We start from the raw sequence: 20,144 nt of genomic DNA, 5'->3' as shown, positions 1-20,144 counted from the left end.
ATAGCATTACTTACCCTAGACAGTATCCTGTTAAAGGAAAGATGCCTGAACAACTGTTTAAACCACAATATTTTACAAGCACCAACTTTATGTTTTTTGCACAATTTTGTATTAAACGTTCTTAAAAATAAAATGAAGAAAGCAGAGTGAATAAAAATGGTCGTCTTTTATTGGCCAACCAATTTGTTTTTCTGATATTCTTACGGAACGTTCGTGATCTACAATTTGTAAGTAATACAACTGTTCCGACTAAATACAATGCTTAGCGATAGTCTCTTCAGTTTAACCTTTTTTCCCTTTAAATTCAACGAGTCGTTTCTTGACATTAAAATATATACAAATCTCCATTGTGGAATATACGTTTATTGCTGACAATAAAACATTATTATGATTTGTCGGTAAGGATAACAAAAGCCGGATGCCAAGGGATTCGTGTGCTGCAGTCATATATCATTGGTCACTGCCGTGGGTGGTGGAGGGGGGGGGGGTGAGCATATTGTACAATGTACAGGATATGTGAACACAGTCCGACACTGTTGTATTTATTGCGTGAACATGCGTGGCTCAAACGACGACGTCGTTAGCGACTCACATAAGGAATTTTTACGTCTCGTTTCAGTGCAAACATGTTTTGTACCAGTATAGTCCAAGTATTTGGTATTTATGGTTGTCAAAGTTTAGTTTCTGAGTATAAGTGCTCTTGTAATTAGAAGGTTTGATCTTGAGAAAACTCAATTAGGATAGATCTCAAGGCCTGCTAGGTTAGAACTGTATTGACTCAAGTTCTCGGTTTCCTCCATGTGCTGAACCTGCAATAATGAATATTGACCACATGCAATAAAATCACTGTGTATTTTTACACTGTGTAAAAATTACAATGTATTTTTGTATTTTTCCTCTTTCTTTCGAGTTATACATGTTGTCATCTTTTACACATTTTCAACTCTATCTTGTAGTCATTTTAATTTCATGTTTTCTGGCTTGTTAACGTGTACGCAAAAAATCCATTGGTTGATAAAATAAGTGTCTAAACGTTCGGTGGTTCGACTGTCCTGTATCATAAACAGACCGGGCTAAAGATTCATCTGATCTGTATCGATCTGTATCAGTAGAACACCTAGTTTTTAAACAATGGAAGTAATATTTTGGATGTACTTTATGATCTTTTAATGCAGATACAATTTTAAGACTTATATTCTTTGCAAAAATATCAAAGTTGTCGGTCATATTGGAAAGGTAAAAGTATTCAATATGGAAATCCGATACCATTCAAAAAAATCCTTAGACATAAAATGGAGCGCCTCATAAGCAGTTAACTGTCCTTCTCATAATAAAAGGTTATTGGTTCACTTTAGTTGATACCTCCAGTATAGGTTGGCTCTTTGAAAATCAGCTAACTTGATCAGTAGTACTGTTGATGATGCACGATGGAATGACATTTAAAGTTTCATGAATCGTAGGGTTAAACACCGTAAGAAATGAGGAAATTCATTTCTCATTGTTTTTAAAACCTATGTAATGCGTGTAGAAGTCAAACGTCGTGTTTATAGGTGCTATAATTCGGTCTGTACGTCGATTCCACCGTGTTACAACATCTGACCTCTATCTAATCTATATTATTGGCATTACCGTGTTTAACGTGTCTGCCCTCTCGTGCCAGAATGCGCAATGAACAAATAAAAGCGGTAACAACAGAGTAAGAATGTAATCAGTGGATGGCGTGCAGTCCGCCGGAATTGGCGGCAAACATTTCATGAAGCGCGCGAACGTCGTACGACGAACTGATAACCAACACGAGACAACTGCTGACAGTGGTCTAAAGTAGGGGGGTGGAATATTGTATTGTGAAAGTTGAGTTAGTTTTTGTCAGCTTGGTGTTTCGAGTAAAACTCCAAAGATAACTGTTCCAAACTGATAACCGTCCAAGTAAACTGTTAAAGATTTGACGAGTTTCACACACATTTGAGTGTCATGGTAGTACATCGTGTAGACCATATTTTCGTGAGTAGAGGTGGTGGTTGAGTTAAGAGATTTGGCTTTTGATCGAACCAGACCTTTGACACCTCAACCATCTTAGTAACAAACAATAAGGTAGTAAATAGAGTCTTAGACACTATGTTTCTCTGTGACCTAATTCAACATTTTTCATTTTGGTGACAGAAAGTCTATATAGATGATGCCTTCTTCAGTGTCCCAAATTAAATGGCAAGAGGTAGATGTTGGAGGTGGTGGAGGTATATGGGAAAGTGAAAGTGAATGAAAAAGTTGTCTAGTAAACCTAAGATTGTTGTTCGATCCGAGGGAAATTTGAAACACCTTGCAAATTATTCAACCACAAACTTGGCCGGGATGTTCTCGGTTACACATTTTAGTGAACGTGGTTAAAGAATTACCTTTTATTATTCAGTAACAAGTTTTCGCACAATTCACTATACACTCGTACATTTATCTTCACTTTGAATCGTACCCATAGTGTGTTGGCGTCGTAGTTTAGTAATTCAGTATTGCTTTTACTGTTAAATATTAGAGGATTCGAATGCTTGCATCATGAAGTCTGAAAAAATCTAACATATTATATTGCATCGAGATATTTTACTTTTTTGTTTTACCTGGAGAGAAGTGTGTCAGTATTCGAATTTGGACTCGGTAGTTTTTATCTTTCGTTCTAAAAAGCTAATTAGACTTTTATTTATAATTGTAAAATCAACGTTAGAGTTCATCTAAATAATTTCACTCTTAGATCTCTATAAATTACGTAAAACCAATTTTGTACATATTTTGTTTCTGCTTTTAATAATTCTACGAGATGCTAGTATAATTTATTTGTCTTTGTCTGATTGAGACTATTGCATAAACTTGACTCCAAGCGTATTTAATCGATCGAAAGAAAATACTAAAATTCTTGTTATGGTTTTCATAACAGACGTGTAAAATCAGCGAATGTGGAACTGCTGATGCAGATCAGCACTACAACTCCCACTTTGAGGTTTGTTTAGCAGCGCTGGGTGCTGACGAAATCATGTAACAACGCATACAACAACTTGGTTGGAAAACATGGAACTTTATCTTCTGTGACGAAGTCCATTGTGGTAGGATTGTTGATTTAGAAATGGAACATTAAAAGTGGGTTGTCTTGTTGTTGAATCATACTAGAGTCAATTTGAAAACATAAACGAAATGTTTCTATGAAGCCTGAAATAGGTTACTAACCGAAAGGGAATTTTTTTCTATCCTGTTAAACAATAAGCGTTCGCTCGACACTTACGTAACGATACTTTGTGTAACGATTGGAAAATTGAACAAAATTGGCGTTATTTAACGATGGATATTGTTTTATTGTTGTTTGTCTGGACTATCATATACCATCTTTTATATTACACTGTATTTTAATTAAGTATATGTATTTGCTTGTGATATGACCGAAACCAAACGAGTAACGACAGAGGGTACAATTGTTTTCCTGGCACTGCATGGAAATAATCACATAGCCACATTTGTTACGCAAAGTAGCTCATTTACGCTCTAGAGCGAGAATGGATCATTCCCGCTCGCTAATCAGCTGATTTCACTTTTGGCGTTTCTAAACCAACCACATCCGCCGAATAACTGGTAAGCAAATAACTTAACCTAATATGGTGGTAGGGAAAACCCTGTGTGTATTACGAGCACAGTCATTGCGCCCTTAATACACAAATAGCTAATAACAGAATTCATATTCAGTTGCAATAATTGTGTGTCTCGGACAATGCATTATGATAGTAATGCAACAAAATAAATAGAATCATACAAAGACAATGAGTGTGAGAACAATGTTGTACAGGAAATTTCATTGCAATACAATGCTTATGACAATTAATAATTATGAAAGGTGAGCTCAGAACAGAGAATAATTGAGTATATTTTGGTAGTTTGCATCATCACACGCGCCTTTGTTTAAACGCTCCTCAACAATAGAAAAACAACCCGAGGTTAATAAAATATTCTTCAGTTTTATCGCCTTGTTTACCTTATTTGTTTTGTATTTTTATTGCTCGTGGGTTTCAATTGTATTTTATTTTAGTATAATCCACATTATTTTTCTAGTTTAGTAAACAATTTGTGTTCGTTTCTGTAGCTAACAACAGGCCTAGGAAGTAACCGAATCTCAGGTCTTCGGATATTGATATTTTATTTTCAAAATCTGCACGAATGACAAAATTTAAGTTTTATTAAATTAAAAAATAATTACATATTTCAAGTATATATGGTTTAATGCAGTTTCAATTCTGACAAAGAGTTTTAATTGTATAATTTTTCCCAGTATTTGTTCATGTTTGACCCAATTTTGTAAATTCAGTTTTTATTATGAGCCACAGTACTTAAAGAAATCGTTAAACAGTATAGTCAATTTCATTTCATAATTCTTGTCGATTTCTTGTTGAGCGACAAATAATTAATCCAGGTTAAATTAACCATCTGTTGGTTTAAATTTTACAAAAGCTACAAAAGTCATCCTACTCTATTTTAAACGCAGATTTACTTTCGATGAAATATTAAATGTTGGCCCCTGTTTTAATGTAATAAAATTATAATAATGATGTTTGTCTAAAAGATTGCTCGGCCAATTTCGAAAAGTCCATAACTGTCCATTACTTGTGCAACATATTTCCTGGTTAGCGTTTTTCCAAATAAATTGGACGAATTTGATTAGATATTTTTGCCCCTTAAAAGCAATCAATGCCATTGGCATGTATTCTTTGTTACCAATGTCTGTGGGATAGGTCAAGTCTGGTATAATCTCATTGCGATCCATAAGTATTTCTTCTCGACTAAGACATTTGCTCACATTACATTTTATGGTAGTTTATGTCACAATAATGTTTTTCCTCAGCAAAATTATTTTTAAAGAGGTTGTTGCTTTGTTTCAGATATAACTTCATTCTGACCCATAAGCTTTTATTCTTAGCTATGAGTGTCTAAGGATTTGAGTATTTTCACTACGCTATTACCGTTGGTTTCATGGTAAGACCTAGACCCGGGATCACTTTACTTTTTCGTTTTGATGACCAAAAGGCAAACACACTATCCACCTATTTTCATAACTCTGCTTGGAAGTATGTATTTACTAAACGGAAATTCGCACTGGTTCATGTTTTATTTATCATTCTTCTGAAGAAATATGTTATATAGAACCTGGAGAATAAGTAAAACTGGTGTAGTTCGCTCGTGTATTAAAATATTTGGATCAAATTGGGTAAATTTATATTTTGTGCATATTACATTATTATTTCTGAACATCTCCTTTGGTACACCATTGAGATATGTATTATCAGTACAGCTGGTCGGCGGGTGGCGGCGATGGGTGGCAATGGGCGGCTGTGCTGGGTGAGGGTGGCAGTCACTGGGCGGCGAGGGGTTGGCTAGACTGTCATCGTCCCAGTGTATAACGACAGTGGTTTGTGTGATGTGCGTGTGTGTGGCTATGTAGTGGATCAGTGTGTGTGAGAAAATGGCAGAGAATCACAACCCCATTGCTCAGGTAGTGTACAGTGAGGTAGAATACAAGGGTAGTGAGTAGTGTGTTGAACCACCCCTAGATCTGCTTTGACATAGATACTGGTAGGGCTCGAGCATTGTGCGGTGCCAGACTTGATGTTGAGTCGAATGCTTAGAGAGAATTAATTGTTCTTCGTTAACACAGGGGTTTAGGATGTTTAGGAGACTGACTAAAATAGGTTGTTGAACACATGTAATATTTTCAGTGCATTAAATTATAAAACGTAATGGACTCTCCCGTTTTGATTAATTTACGGAAATACATTTTCCTTAAACATTTGGTTCTAAGCAAACCCCGACAATAATTTTGGGGGTTGGAGTAAGCGAAAAAGTGTGTTGGTTTCACCCTGTTGAAAGCTGGTGAAATTTATTGTAATATTTTTAACCTTAAATTATAAACCATAATGTAGTATTTAGACTAAATAATCTTTCTAACAACAGAAATACGTTCATAAAATCTTTTGTTCTAAAAAAAACCCCTAAAGATGTGGAGAATATGGTGTATATACTGTTAGTCACTGTATGGCAACGATTCGGTACCTTTAATTATAATAGAATAATGGAATTTTGAATCGGGTTAAAGGATATTAAGGCATAATAATTTTTTATATGACAAAGCACTATTGTAAGTGTCTCATTGTATCGAAAAACGTCAAATTAGAACGTGGACTATTTGTAAAATAAACCAATGTTTAGTTTTGAACCTAATATTTCCTCTTTTCTGTTACATAAGGACTAGGCCTACATGCTATTTTAATTATTATTTCTACGATGTAGACCGGAATTTTTAAAACGGCTAATACGTTTAACCAAACGTTGTCATCTTGGTTTGAAGTTCCAAATAAAGTATGGATATTTTCTATTCAGTTGGCATGGTATTTCTATTGGTAACGGTTAAAAATATTAGTCCAAAAAAGCCTTAGGCTATAAATTGTTCTATAGTATATGTTTTAAATCTAACCGTTGAAATATTGACCATGGATTGTATTTCCTTTTTTACATTTTTAGAACTAAAATTCCCTTCTTGGTTCGTGTGGAAAATAGAACAATAGTAATTTACAAAACAAATTACCTACTTTTTACTGTTACATAATAAGCACCTAATTGTTTTTAACAGTGTTACATTCAACTTAGTAAATATCAGCAAATATCGGTAAAATTGTCTTATTTTGCCATAACCATAGGTAACATTAGATTTTATTTGTTTTGGTAGGGAAACAGATTAACTTGAAAAACGTCGATTCGTCTTCAGAATCAGAATGTTTTTATTGTTCTTCAGCATTACAACTATGCAATAGACAAAGTCAACGTTTAAATTCTAACAGTTTTGAAATCATAAAATGCACTAAAGCAGGGATTAATACTCGCCTTTAAGATGGTGTAACAAGGAAGAAGTAAACAATGTATATTCCATAACGAATACACAATATATTCGAAATGTAATATTACTCTTTTATTTACTAAAGCTATGGGATGGATATTTAAAGATTAGTGTAGAAAGGGTATTTGAGGAGTAGCATCTGGCCTCAATGGCGTCGGAAGTCTCATTAGGAAGATTTCAATATAAATTGGTTATTTCCTCAACACAGATTGTAATGCTCAAATAAATAATTGTTCAATATTCTCATTCATATAATACATTTCATTTCTGTTAGTATGCGATTATTTTCTAAACACAACAGTAAAATAATTCGCTATTGGTGATCACAGATTTCCATAACTCGAAGTAAAACTGAACATTTTACGTTTCGAGTTTTAATTGATCTATACATCGAGATATTGTAGTCAGACAATAAGTTTTGGATTACGAAGTGGCGATACTAATAAATTTTCAATAATTCTTCTAATTAATTTTTGAAGTTTTCTCAATTCAACTCAGCACAAATAGGGGTTTATGAGCGATGGTGGTAATATTTTTGTTTGAGTTTGTAAATTTTTACATTTTTACTGTAGTTTTTTTACCTTAAATAAAAAAAAACGATTAAATTTTACTATTGTTACTATTCAACCACAAACGCCAATTAATTAATTATTATCAGTATTTTTGTGTAGAAGATAGTTTGTGGTTCTATTTTATCCTGTCTTCTCTCAACTTAATACTACTTGTTTGTACGCTACATTCTATCGTACTTTGATAACACTTGTGTTTTCTTGGCCAATGGGTTTTTTTTCGTGGTTTTGATTTTTATGGTTTCGTACAGATCCTGATATTTTTAGATCTGACGTCGATCTCTTTTTAAGTATCATCAATGTGTAGCCAAGAAACAAGTGCAATTTGGGCAATTTTTTCTTCGTAATCTTGAGATTTAAACGCTAGCAATTTATCCACTCAGCTTCAAAGTTAGTTAATACAAATTAGTAGAAACTAAATTATACGTAAAAGATTGTGACTGTACTAGATTGTTTTGATTCTGAACTCTTGAAAGTCCAAAAACAAGTTTTGTTTATTATTATACAGAACTTGGTCGCATCATTGAGAACATGTACATACATCATTTACATATTATACCGCCCAACTATGATGCAGTCTCACTCTGACGCCAAAGGGCAATAGAGGGTTTGTAGTTTACGAGCGCCAAGTGCTCCAAGTTACAACCTACAAACCGAGCGCGCGCTTGGCAAGATACGTATCTGAATATATTTGTATTCATTAGTTTCAGACTTGAACTCCATTTACCTTGCTGTGCAAGCATAACACAGACCGTTGTGTTTCAAACAGATTAGTTTAGATTACTTGGTTGCTTCAACTCGCCTTCACTGTTTGAACATTTAATTGTGATTGGTCGTGTGTAATATGTAGCATTTACAAGTCAATGGTAAGGTAACAACAAAAATACACTGACAGAGCTACAGTAAGGAATTAATCACAAGTTTTGTTGTTAAAATTTCTTATTTCATGACATTTTAATTTCAATATCTGGAAAACTTGTTGAGTTTTTTTTTTGTAAATTTAGTAGGTAGTGATTGTGTAAAATTTTTCAGAATCCAAAAGATATCTGTTGTACTTTTCGACCAAACAAATTAAATTGGCATTTAATTGTGATTAATTGTTTAAGATAATCCAGAATCTTTAGTCCATGGTTAGACAGCTCATGTTCAATTCAATCACCCCCATGTATTTACTGAGTGTTAAACATCTTTCAAAATAGAATTTGTGTTCATTTTTTTATTTTGCCAGAATTCGTGTGTTAAGGTGAAGATTAATTAAGGACGAGAGTTGCATGAAGAAAACAATAGCTTTGCTACGGAACTTTAGCCCTAGAAAGCTGCATTCAGTTTTATACACATACAGAGCTTCATTCCGGTATGTTTTTTCGTGATGGCATTATCAATGTTATTCTTGGTTTGTTGGCTACTCATCAATAAAATATTTAAATACATAGTCACTAAATATTTTAGTGATGAGTAGCGAACAAACCAAGAATAACATATAGAGCTTTTAACTTTTTTTAGTCAAAACACTGGTGAATTAATGATAGCATCCGAGCAGTATATCCACTTAGCGACCCAGAAATGCTTTGTACATTATTTCTTAAAGCATGTCTTCCTATTTAGTGCTATAACGTGTTATTTTTGATAGCAATGCCTTGTGATGCTAACCGTTACTACTTGTTATTGCAGGGACGCCGTATAAAGAGACGCTGCAAAAACAACGCGGCACCTAAATTGCCTAGCAACGCCGTCCACCGGTCCGCCAAAATAACTGACGTTGGCAATATTGTCTTGCGTGTTTATTTCAAACATTCCTACGTCAATTAATATTTTTTAAGTTAACGCTATGATCGGAATTTACAAAACTTTGGAAACTCGAGGTTTAATAAAGTTTTTTTGTGATAAAAAAAACGTCAGGGTTTTTACAAATGTGTGGCGGGCGAAAGTAGTAATTCATTTCCCAAAGGTAAGTTGATTTGGGGGCTTGATTTATTTTTTAATACATTTATATAATAATTTAATTATAGTAAAAAAAAAATTATTCAAGCGGCTATACAAGTTAGCTGATAAATGCTTGAACATTGTTTTAGCGAATTTCCCATAAAGGGAACAATCTATTGCCGAGATCTCATTAAGACTTGGACCCGGGACCAAATTACTTTGATGTTCCTGGTAGACAAAAGTATCATCATATTTATTTATTCATATGTTTACCTTAACCCAATAACTCGAGTAAAAATCATTCGATTTTGATTAAATTTGGTATAAAAGTGTAAAACTACAATTTTTTGAACAGATCTCTGAACCAGTATGATTGGACCGTAATATTTGGGGTTTAGCGGGGGTTTCGTGTGGTATAATTAAATATTTCCCATTTTTAACCCTCAACAAAATTTTGAAATATCTCTATACTATTTTTTTTTTTTTTAGAAATAACAAATGATGTAGTATATTATGGTTACGGAGACAATTCCATAAAACTGAAACTAATCAAAAAGTCATGTATATGGAGAACAAGTAAACTGTTGTATTTTGCTCGTTTATGGGTATTTTTAATAATATTTAGCAAATCTACTTACGTCATTCTAAGCTATTAACCTTTCACAGAAAAATTCACCTTATTGCCTTCCCTGCAGCAAACCTAAGTATCTGTGTAACCTTTTTTTATGAATCCGAAATTTTTTAGGAAATATTTAAAGGGAAAAAACAATCAGGCAAATGTAGTTCGTCTGGAGGTTTGCTGCGGTGGTTTCATATTCAGGATTATGAGTGTTTGATAACATGAGCCCAGTCCGATGACCTCTGGTTGGTCTAATAATCCGTGATGAGAGTTCAACGCGCAGGAGGGTGTCAATAGATCGACTAATAAAACCCTCGTCTCGGTCCGCTTCCGGTCCTGTGATTAGGGTTGGTCAGCTCAGACAGCTTACGGCGTGTACCAAATATACGTCACACTCCTGCAGAAACACCACAGTACGGATCTCTTTGCAGAAATATTCTGCAGTAATGTTTCGGTCATCATACTCAGTGCTACGTAAAGTTCATTTGGCTATGATTTACAAAACGTGTTTTTGTCGATAAGTATTCTAGAGGTGTTTCATCTCCCCAGATATACTTTGGACTACTACCACAAACGTTATCTTATTTCAAAATAAAAATAATGCCAAGTCACTATCTTTACTCCTAATACAAGTTATAAATTATTGTGGGTAACTTAATTATACCAAACTAAATTTAATGTTTTATTAGAGAACGGCAGTTAAATTCCTTTTGTCTTTGAAAGCGCGATTGGACACACGTATCAATCTAATAAACGTCCTTATGTTCTTATCAAAGCAAGATCGAGCGTATTGATAAATGCGATAAACATCCCGAAGTCTTATCACAACTAGGCCATCTGTATGAACCAACTCAACTCACATTGATAAATTAATGCCATAAACATCCTGACGTCTTATCAAAGCGAGGCTGTCTGTATAAACCAACTCAACTAACATCGATAAATGCGATAAACATCCTGACGTCTTATCAAAGCGAGGCTATCTGTATTAAACTAACATTGATAAATTAATGCCATAAACATCCTGACGTCTTATCAAAATGAGGCTGTCTGTATGAACCAACTCAACTAACATCGATAAATGCGATAAACATCCTGACGTCTTATCAAAGCGAGGCTATCTGTATTAAACTAACATTGATAAATTAATGCCATAAACATCCTGACGTCTTATCAAAATGAGGCTGTCTGTATGAACCAACTCAACTAACATTGATAAATGCGATAAACATCCTGACGTCTTATCAAAGCGAGGCTATCTGTATTAAACTAACATTGATAAATTAATGCCATAAACATCCTGACGTCTTATCAAAATGAGGCTGTCTGTATGAACCAACTCAACTAACATCGATAAATGCGATAAACATCCTGACGTCTTATCAAAGCGAGGTTATCTGCATTAAACTAACATTGATAAATTAATGCCATAAACATCCTGACGTCTTATCAAAATGAGGCTGTCTGTATGAACCAACTCAACTAACATCGATAAATGCGATAAACATCCTGACGTCTTATCAAAGCGAGGCTATCTGTATTAAACTAACATTGATAAATTAATGCCATAAACATCCTGACGTCTTATCAAAATGAGGCTGTCTGTATGAACCAACTCAACTAACATCGATAAATGCGATAAACATCCTGACGTCTTATCAAAGCGAGGCTATCTGTATTAAACTAACATTGATAAATTAATGCCATAAACATCCTGACTTCTTATCAAAATGAGGCTGTCTGTATGAACCAACTCAACTAACATCGATAAATGCGATAAACATCCTGACGTCTTATCAAAGCGAGGCTATCTGTATTAAACTAACATTGATAAATTAATGCCATAAACATCCTGACGTCTTATCAAAATGAGGCTGTCTGTATGAACCAACTCAACTAACATTGATAAATGCGATAAACATCCTGACGTCTTATCAAAGCGAGGCTATCTGTATTAAACTAACATTGATAAATTAATGCCATAAACATCCTGACGTCTTATAAAAATGAGGCTGTCTGTATAAACCAACTCAACTAACATCGATAAATGCGATAAACATCCTGACGTCTTATCAAAGCGAGGCTATCTGTATTAAACTAACATTGATAAATTAATGCCATAAACATCCTGACGTCTTATCAAAATGAGGCTGTCTGTATGAACCAACTCAACTAACATCGATAAATGCGATAAACATCCTGACGTCTTATCAAAGCGAGGCTATCTGTATTAAACTAACATTGATAAATTAATGCCATAAACATCCTGACGTCTTATCAAAATGAGGCTGTCTGTATGAACCAACTCAACTAACATTGATAAATGCGATAAACATCCTGACGTCTTATCAAAGCGAGGCTATCTGTATTAAACTAACATTGATAAATTAATGCCATAAACATCCTGACGTCTTATCAAAATGAGGCTGTCTGTATGAACCAACTCAACTAACATCGATAAATGCGATAAACATCCTGACGTCTTATCAAAGCGAGGTTATCTGCATTAAACTAACATTGATAAATTAATGCCATAAACATCCTGACGTCTTATCAAAATGAGGCTGTCTGTATGAACCAACTCAACTAACATCGATAAATGCGATAAACATCCTGACGTCTTATCAAAGCGAGGCTATCTGTATTAAACTAACATTGATAAATTAATGCCATAAACATCCTGACGTCTTATCAAAATGAGGCTGTCTGTATGAACCAACTCAACTAACATCGATAAATGCGATAAACATCCTGACGTCTTATCAAAGCGAGGCTATCTGTATTAAACTAACATTGATAAATTAATGCCATAAACATCCTGACGTCTTATCAAAATGAGGCTGTCTGTATGAACCAACTCAACTAACATCGATAAATGCGATAAACATCCTGACGTCTTATCAAAGCGAGGCTATCTGTATTAAACTAACATTGATAAATTAATGCCATAAACATCCTGACGTCTTATCAAAATGAGGCTGTCTGTATGAACCAACTCAACTAACATTGATAAATGCGATAAACATCCTGACGTCTTATCAAAGCGAGGCTATCTGTATTAAACTAACATTGATAAATTAATGCCATAAACATCCTGACGTCTTAACAAAATGAGGCTGTCTGTATAAACCAACTCAACTAACATCGATAAATGCGATAAACATCCTGACGTCTTATCAAAGCGAGGCTATCTGTATTAAACTAACATTGATAAATTAATGCCATAAACATCCTGACGTCTTATCAAAATGAGGCTGTCTGTATGAACCAACTCAACTAACATCGATAAATGCGATAAACATCCTGACGTCTTATCAAAGCGAGGCTATCTGTATTAAACTAACATTGATAAATTAATGCCATAAACATCCTGACGTCTTATCAAAATGAGGCTGTCTGTATGAACCAACTCAACTAACATCGATAAATGCGATAAACATCCTGACGTCTTATCAAAGCGAGGCTATCTGTATTAAACTAACATTGATAAATTAATGCCATAAACATCCTGACGTCTTATCAAAGCGAGGCTATCTGTATTAAACTAACATTGATAAATTAATGCCATAAACATCCTGACGTCTTATCAAAACTAGGCTGTCTGTATGAACCAACTCAACTAACATTGATAAATGCGATAAACATCCTGACGTCTTATCAAAACTAGGCCATCTGTATGAACCAACTCAACCAACATACCGAGGTCTATTCAAAGCAATACCAACTCTATTATCAATGCATTATTATTTTCACTCCTTCACATGATCAGATGTATCATTAAACGCAATCAACATCTCAACGTCTAATATCAAAGGAGGATCACGTGTATCATTGAATACACACCACAATTAATTATGGCTTATGTAGTCAATGGTTGTATCATTGAGTATGGTTGTATTAACCAAAGGTATCAAATTCCTAGCGTCCCATCAAACGTTTAGCTACATCTTATCAAAACAAGTTGATATGTTTGTAAAACCAACATTTAACATCTCGACCTCTTGTTAAAGCAGGATAACTTTTATCATTGTCAAAACACAATTAATTATGGTTTATATTCAATGGTTGTATTAACCAAAGATATCAAATTCCTAGCGTCCCATCAAACGTTCAGCTACATCTTATCAAAACAAGTTTATATGTCTGTGTTTTAATCAACACTTAACATCTCGACCTCTTGTAAAAGCAGAATAACTTTATCATTGACAAAACACAATTAATTATGGTTTATATTCAATGGTTGTATTAACCAAAGATATCAAATTCCTAGCGTCCTATCAAACGTTTAGCTACATCTTTTCAAAATAAGTTGGCATGTCTGTGTTTTAATCAACTCTAAACATGTATTAACCAAAGATAATTCATAGCGTCCTATTAAACGTCAAGATCTGCGTATTAATCTATAAGAACAACGTCCTAAATTACTTATCGTAAGATCAGCTATATCGATTTAATCAGTCGAATGATCAGTAAACAATCGTTTTTTGCGGTTAAACCCACAGCAGAGAGAATTAAATTAAAAATTGCTTTTATCGCAAAACCAACGCCGTAATCCCGTTAACGTAACGCGACACGCCTGTTGAAACCGCCCTTCTGATAGGATTAGCCTTTTTAGCCTTTTACTGCTCGTTTCTGGTCTGGTGTAATGCATAATACGATAATTAATGTGATTCCATTTTAACTGTAAATACTCCCTGAAGGAGTTGAGGATTTTATTCTGTGGGGAAAATGTTTACGTTTTGGTTATCGTCATTCACTTGTGTACATTGAATGCACATTTATGTACAAGTGGTTGTCCAGTGGTCGAAAACTCGACCAAAAATATCTAACGTACAGACTTCTCTATTTTCACCCCAAGCTGTAAATCAAAAACATGTGATTGGAATTACGTTTGTTTTGATTTTCTGTTTGTATTTCATTGTTATTTCGTCACCCCATATGGCCCATTCTAATTTATTTTCAAATTCCAAATTTTTTGTGTTTATTTAAGTCTATTTTAGTTTATGAAGGGATTCAGCAAATCTACAGGAAAATATCTTTCTAACAGTATGTGTAGATTCTACCTGTGAGGCTCACGAGCAGAGAAAAAATGTTTTAAAGAAACATGCTTGCCTATAAATACATAGATTGTGGTGCATCAGGATATGACTTTATATACAGTTGTGAAATACGGGTTTCTTAACTATCCAATGCTGAGGGATATAAAACTTTATGCGTAATTTTAAACGCGTTATTGGAAGGTAATAGGCAACAAAATATTTTGCAATAAAACATATTTCACGTTTGTTCTTATTCAAATTTCAAACATTATATTTTTAACATTTAGTCTACATTCAGTTAGTTAATTAAAATACTAAAATATGTATAAAAATACCTAGATTTTGATATAAAATGAAGTCAATTAAAATCAGTGGTTTTAAGCTATGTTGGCTTGTTATTTTGTACCCCTTTTAATAACTAATATTAGTATTTTTTGTCAAAATCTTAAACTATAGTATGTACTGCATAATTTTAAATCAAATCATTACTGACCCTTTATAGAGTAGCAATCACCATGTTGAGTTGAATACTTCATGGGTGCATCGGTCGTGGTGTCTGCAGCATTTACTGCCAATGGCGGCTCATATAACAATAAAGCTGTGTGGGTTTGGGGTCATATACTGTTCTGTGGTTTTCTCCAAAGTGGTTTCATATTCAAAGTCAATGATGAACTACCCTTAGAGAGCTGATTTAGTGGTAAAGCTCGGGACTTAGGAACCCGAGTTCCCTAGTTCAAATCTTGCCAATCACCAATGGATGTATCTAAATAATACCGCGACCTCTCTAGACCTAGCTTGGAGTAATGTGGAAAACAATCCCAGGCAAGAACCTTCAATTTCTTCGAAAATTTGATATTGATCTGTTTTTCAACCTTTGTCTAAACCTACTACTACCATAGACTATACCACAACCCCGCCTGTAAACCCAGATTAAATAATTTGGTTTAATGGTATTGACCTCGAAATTGTTATGGTGTGTTTAATTTGATGTTTATCTGTGAGTTTCAAACTCTGTCTAGCAGTTTTAGAAATGTTTGTATCAAAAGTTCTTCCCCCTAGACTATGCCACAACCCCGCCTGTAAACCCAGATTCGTGATGTTTTTACCAAGCAAGCCCCCGGGAACGGTGAGGCATTGCCACACCCCCCCCCACCCCTCCCCCACCACGCCGGAGAACTGTTTGCAGTCCTTATTTACGCTGTCGTGTAAACACTTGCAAGAATTACGACCCGAACTCTTCCTGCTGTAGGCCGTAACTCAGCCCCAACGTAAAGCGGTTTACCTCACTAAATGCTGTTTTATTTATTTGTTATCGCAGTAACATTGTGTTGGTGAGCGTTTGTGGGTTAAATTTCAGTGTACTGTATGTTAGTTCTTATGTAAAAAGTGGTTTTAATGTGGGAAGTTTTGTGGGTGTGTGTAATTATATATTTATATCTCGACCGAAATTATTAAGAAGTTTGGTAGATTTAAGTTTGCCTTTAATACTTCGGGAGGTAACTATTGCCATGAGCCCAAGCTCTTAATTTACGTTTAAAAACCCCCAAATTTAATGTTAATGAACAACAATGTTTTGATGTAAAGCAAAACAAAAAACACACCGTTTAGCGTTTATTTTTGAAAACTGGTAAACTCAACGATTTGCAGATCTACTAAAATGTAATATTAGTCAAGGTTTGCTTTGTTTGAATCTTAAGGTTAAGCTTTCTGTATGATTGATGTTTTACTTATTCGCATCACTAGCTATTTAAAAAAAAAAAAAAAAAAATATATTAACGACGTTACTTTGTTTTACAGGTATGACGGAGTTATTCTTTCAACAATCGAATAGTCTATGTGGTGAGTTGTTTTCAAATATACGATGCACTTGCATACTGTTAAAACATGTCACAAAAGTTGACTTTACGTTTTGTGTAATCTAAGTCATGTGATATATTTATTAAAAATGTATTTGATAGTAATCGTATGGTAATGATAGTGGGTATGTTCCGCAAAGACTGTCAGGTTCGGGCCGTATATACGAGTGACGCGCGTTGACGAGAATGTCATGAAAACAGATTGGACTGTCATCATCTGTCTTCACCAACTACGAGCCGCTAGGCTACCAGCAAACGTGTCCTCGATTACCAGCCACTAGACTTCCAGCACACATACTTTATCAATTACCAGCCACTAGGCTACCAGCACACATACTCTCTCAATTACCAGCCACTAGGCTACCAGCACACATACTCTCTCAATTACCAGACACTAGGCTACCAGCACACATACTCTCTCAATTACCAGCCACTAGACTTCCAGCACACATACTTTATCAATTACCAGCCACTAGGCTACCAGCACACATACTCTCTCAATTACCAGACACTAGGCTACCAGCACACATACTCTCTCAATTACCAGCCACTAGACTTCCAGCACACATACTTTATCAATTACCAGCCACTAGGCTACCAGCACACATATTCTCTCAATTACCAGCCACTAGGCTACCAGCACACATACTCTCTCAATTACCAGACACTAGGTTACCAGCACACATACTCTCTCAATTACCAGCCACTAGGCTACCAGCACACATACTCTCTCAATTACCAGACACTAGGTTATCAGCACACATACTCTCTCAATTACCAGCCACTAGGCTACCAGCACACATACTCTCACAATTACCAGCCACTAGGCTACCAGCACACATACTCTCTCAATTATCAGACACTAGGTTATCAGCACACATACTCTCTCAATTACCAGCCACTAGGCTACCAGCACACATACTCTCTCAATTACCAGACACTAGGTTACCAGCACACATATTCTCTCAATTACCAGCCACTAGGCTACCAGCACACATACTATCTCAATTACCAGACACTAGGTTACCAGCACACATACTCTCTCAATTACCAGCCACTAGGCTACCAGCACACATACTCTCTCAATTACCAGACACTAGGTTATCAGCACACATACTCTCTCAATTACTAGCCACTATGCTACCAACACACATACTCTCTCAATTACCAGCCACTAGGCTACCAGCACACATACTCTCTCAATTACCAGCCACTAGGTTACCAGCACACATACTCTCTCAATTACCAGACACTAGGTTACCAGCACACATACTCTCTCAATTACTAGCCACTATGCTACCAACACACATACAATCTCAATTACCAGCCACTAGGCTACCAGCACACATACTCTCTCAATTACTAGCCACTAAGCTACCAGCAAACGTGCCCTCGATTACCAGCCACTAGGTTACCAGCACACATACTTTCTCAATTACCAGCCACTAGGCTCCCAGCACACATACTCTCTCAATTACCAGACACTAGGTTACCAGCACACATACTCTCTCAATTACTAGCCACTATGCTACCAACACACATACTCTCTCAATTACCAGCCACTAGGCTACCAGCACACATACTCTCTCAATTACCAGCCACTAAGCTACCAGCAAACGTGCCCTCGATTACCAGCCACTAGGTTACCAGCACACATACTCTCTCAATTACCAGCCACTAGGCTACCAGCACACATACCCTCTCAATTACCAGCCACTAGGCTACCAACACACATACTCTCCCAATTACCAGCCACTAGGCTACCAACACACATACAATCTCAATTACCAAACACTAGGTTATCAGCACAAATACTCTCTCAATTACCAGCCACTAGGCTACCAGCACACCCACTCTCTCAATTACCAGCCACTAAATCTACCAGCACACATACTCTCTCAATTACTAGCCACTATGCTACCAACACACATACTCTCTCAATTACCAGCCACTAGGCTACCAGCACACATACTCTCTCAATTACCAGCCACTAGGCTACCAGCACACACACTCTCAATTACCAGTCACTAGGCTACCAGCACACTCTCAATTACCAACTACTAGGCTACCAGCACACACACTTTCTCAATTACCAGCCACTTGGCTACCAGCACACATGACATACCCTCCAGCCAACCAGCATACTAACACCCGCAACAAACACTCTCCCTACCAGCTAATCAATCGAGTCTTCACGAAGCTTAACCACCCGCTATATACGAATCAACATTTACTACAGCTTTTTTCCTTACCACCATCCAACATGTTACGTATCACCGATCATCAACCACCAACACTGCTATCAAATATCTACGAATTTTCTTTGGCAGCTTCTTACAACCTTGAATTTACCCCTCCACATTAACCTTAAAGTCCTGCGAATGGAATGCATAAGGGGCGAGCCCAGTATTAAAATGAACCACCAATTTTAGAACAGAAACTGTATGGATCATAAACATAATCAAGTTACGTCACTGGCCCGAATAGCCGCTACAGCGGAAGGGGACTCGATGGGGAAAAAATATCAAAAAAAAAGCCTCCAGTCAGTGACATAATATGTTTATGTTTATTATTCATACTGTTACTGTTCTACTATTCATGAAATAAACGGTACAGATAAATGTTAAGCAACCCCTTTGTCATCGCACCCTTGGTTGCACAGTTCGTCGGGCTACCAACTCACACAACCACAACCATCGTTACCACCGTCCCAACCACTAACCAATAATACCAACCGCCAGTTACCAATTGTCACTAGCCAACAACCAACTTTGAAAACTACTAGTGAACCAATCAAGAAATACGTCTAGACTAAGTTGTCAGCTTAACTCGATTTCAGTCAAGTTCTCCGCTATTTCACAACTTCTGTAATCGATATGGATATCTATTAGATTCAACATCAAGCTTCATTAACCAAGGACAAAATGTCATTACTACAATATCCACCATTGATACCAATTAATTGTGCAAGCTACGAAAATGTTTTCAAACTCCTACAGTAATTTCTTATTTAGTTTCAATTCGCATTGTTGACATGGCTTCCTAGTTAGTAACTTCACATAATGCATTCCGTAGCACATGCCATAACCGTGTATTTGTAGACTTCCCCTGTATTTATCCCTGAATATTGTGCGATATTTATTTCAAGTACATCATCTAACAAGGTCCCACTAACCCTGTAGTTGACGGGGCTTCAGTCAAGTGTCTCTTTCTACTTCAATC

General features: G+C 35.7%; 1 protein-coding gene across 5 annotated transcripts in view; it reads left to right on the top strand.

Moving 5' to 3' along the window:
* Positions 1-20,144, top strand: part of LOC129002105 (transmembrane protein 47) — a 140,163-nt gene that overhangs the window by 63,549 nt on the left and 56,470 nt on the right. Inside the window, exon 1 of one of the 5 annotated variants that reach the window (XM_054429668.1) lies at positions 5,395-5,518. The exons of the other annotated variants lie outside the window; for them this stretch is intronic. Coding sequence (XP_054285643.1) covers positions 5,489-5,518 — 30 coding nt within the window. The 5' untranslated portion in view covers positions 5,395-5,488. Of the gene's footprint in view, positions 1-5,394; positions 5,519-20,144 lie in introns of those variants that run through there. 5 annotated transcript variants of the gene reach the window in all.

This window comes from Macrosteles quadrilineatus, unplaced genomic scaffold (assembly GCF_028750875.1).
Source record: "Macrosteles quadrilineatus isolate MER2022 unplaced genomic scaffold, UCM_ALF_1.0 Scaffold_9__3_contigs__length_116548681, whole genome shotgun sequence".
Classification (NCBI taxonomy): domain Eukaryota; kingdom Metazoa; phylum Arthropoda; class Insecta; order Hemiptera; family Cicadellidae; genus Macrosteles; species Macrosteles quadrilineatus.
The sequence above is the reverse complement of the archived record's forward strand: the minus strand, read 5'-3'. Positions and strand labels throughout refer to the sequence as shown.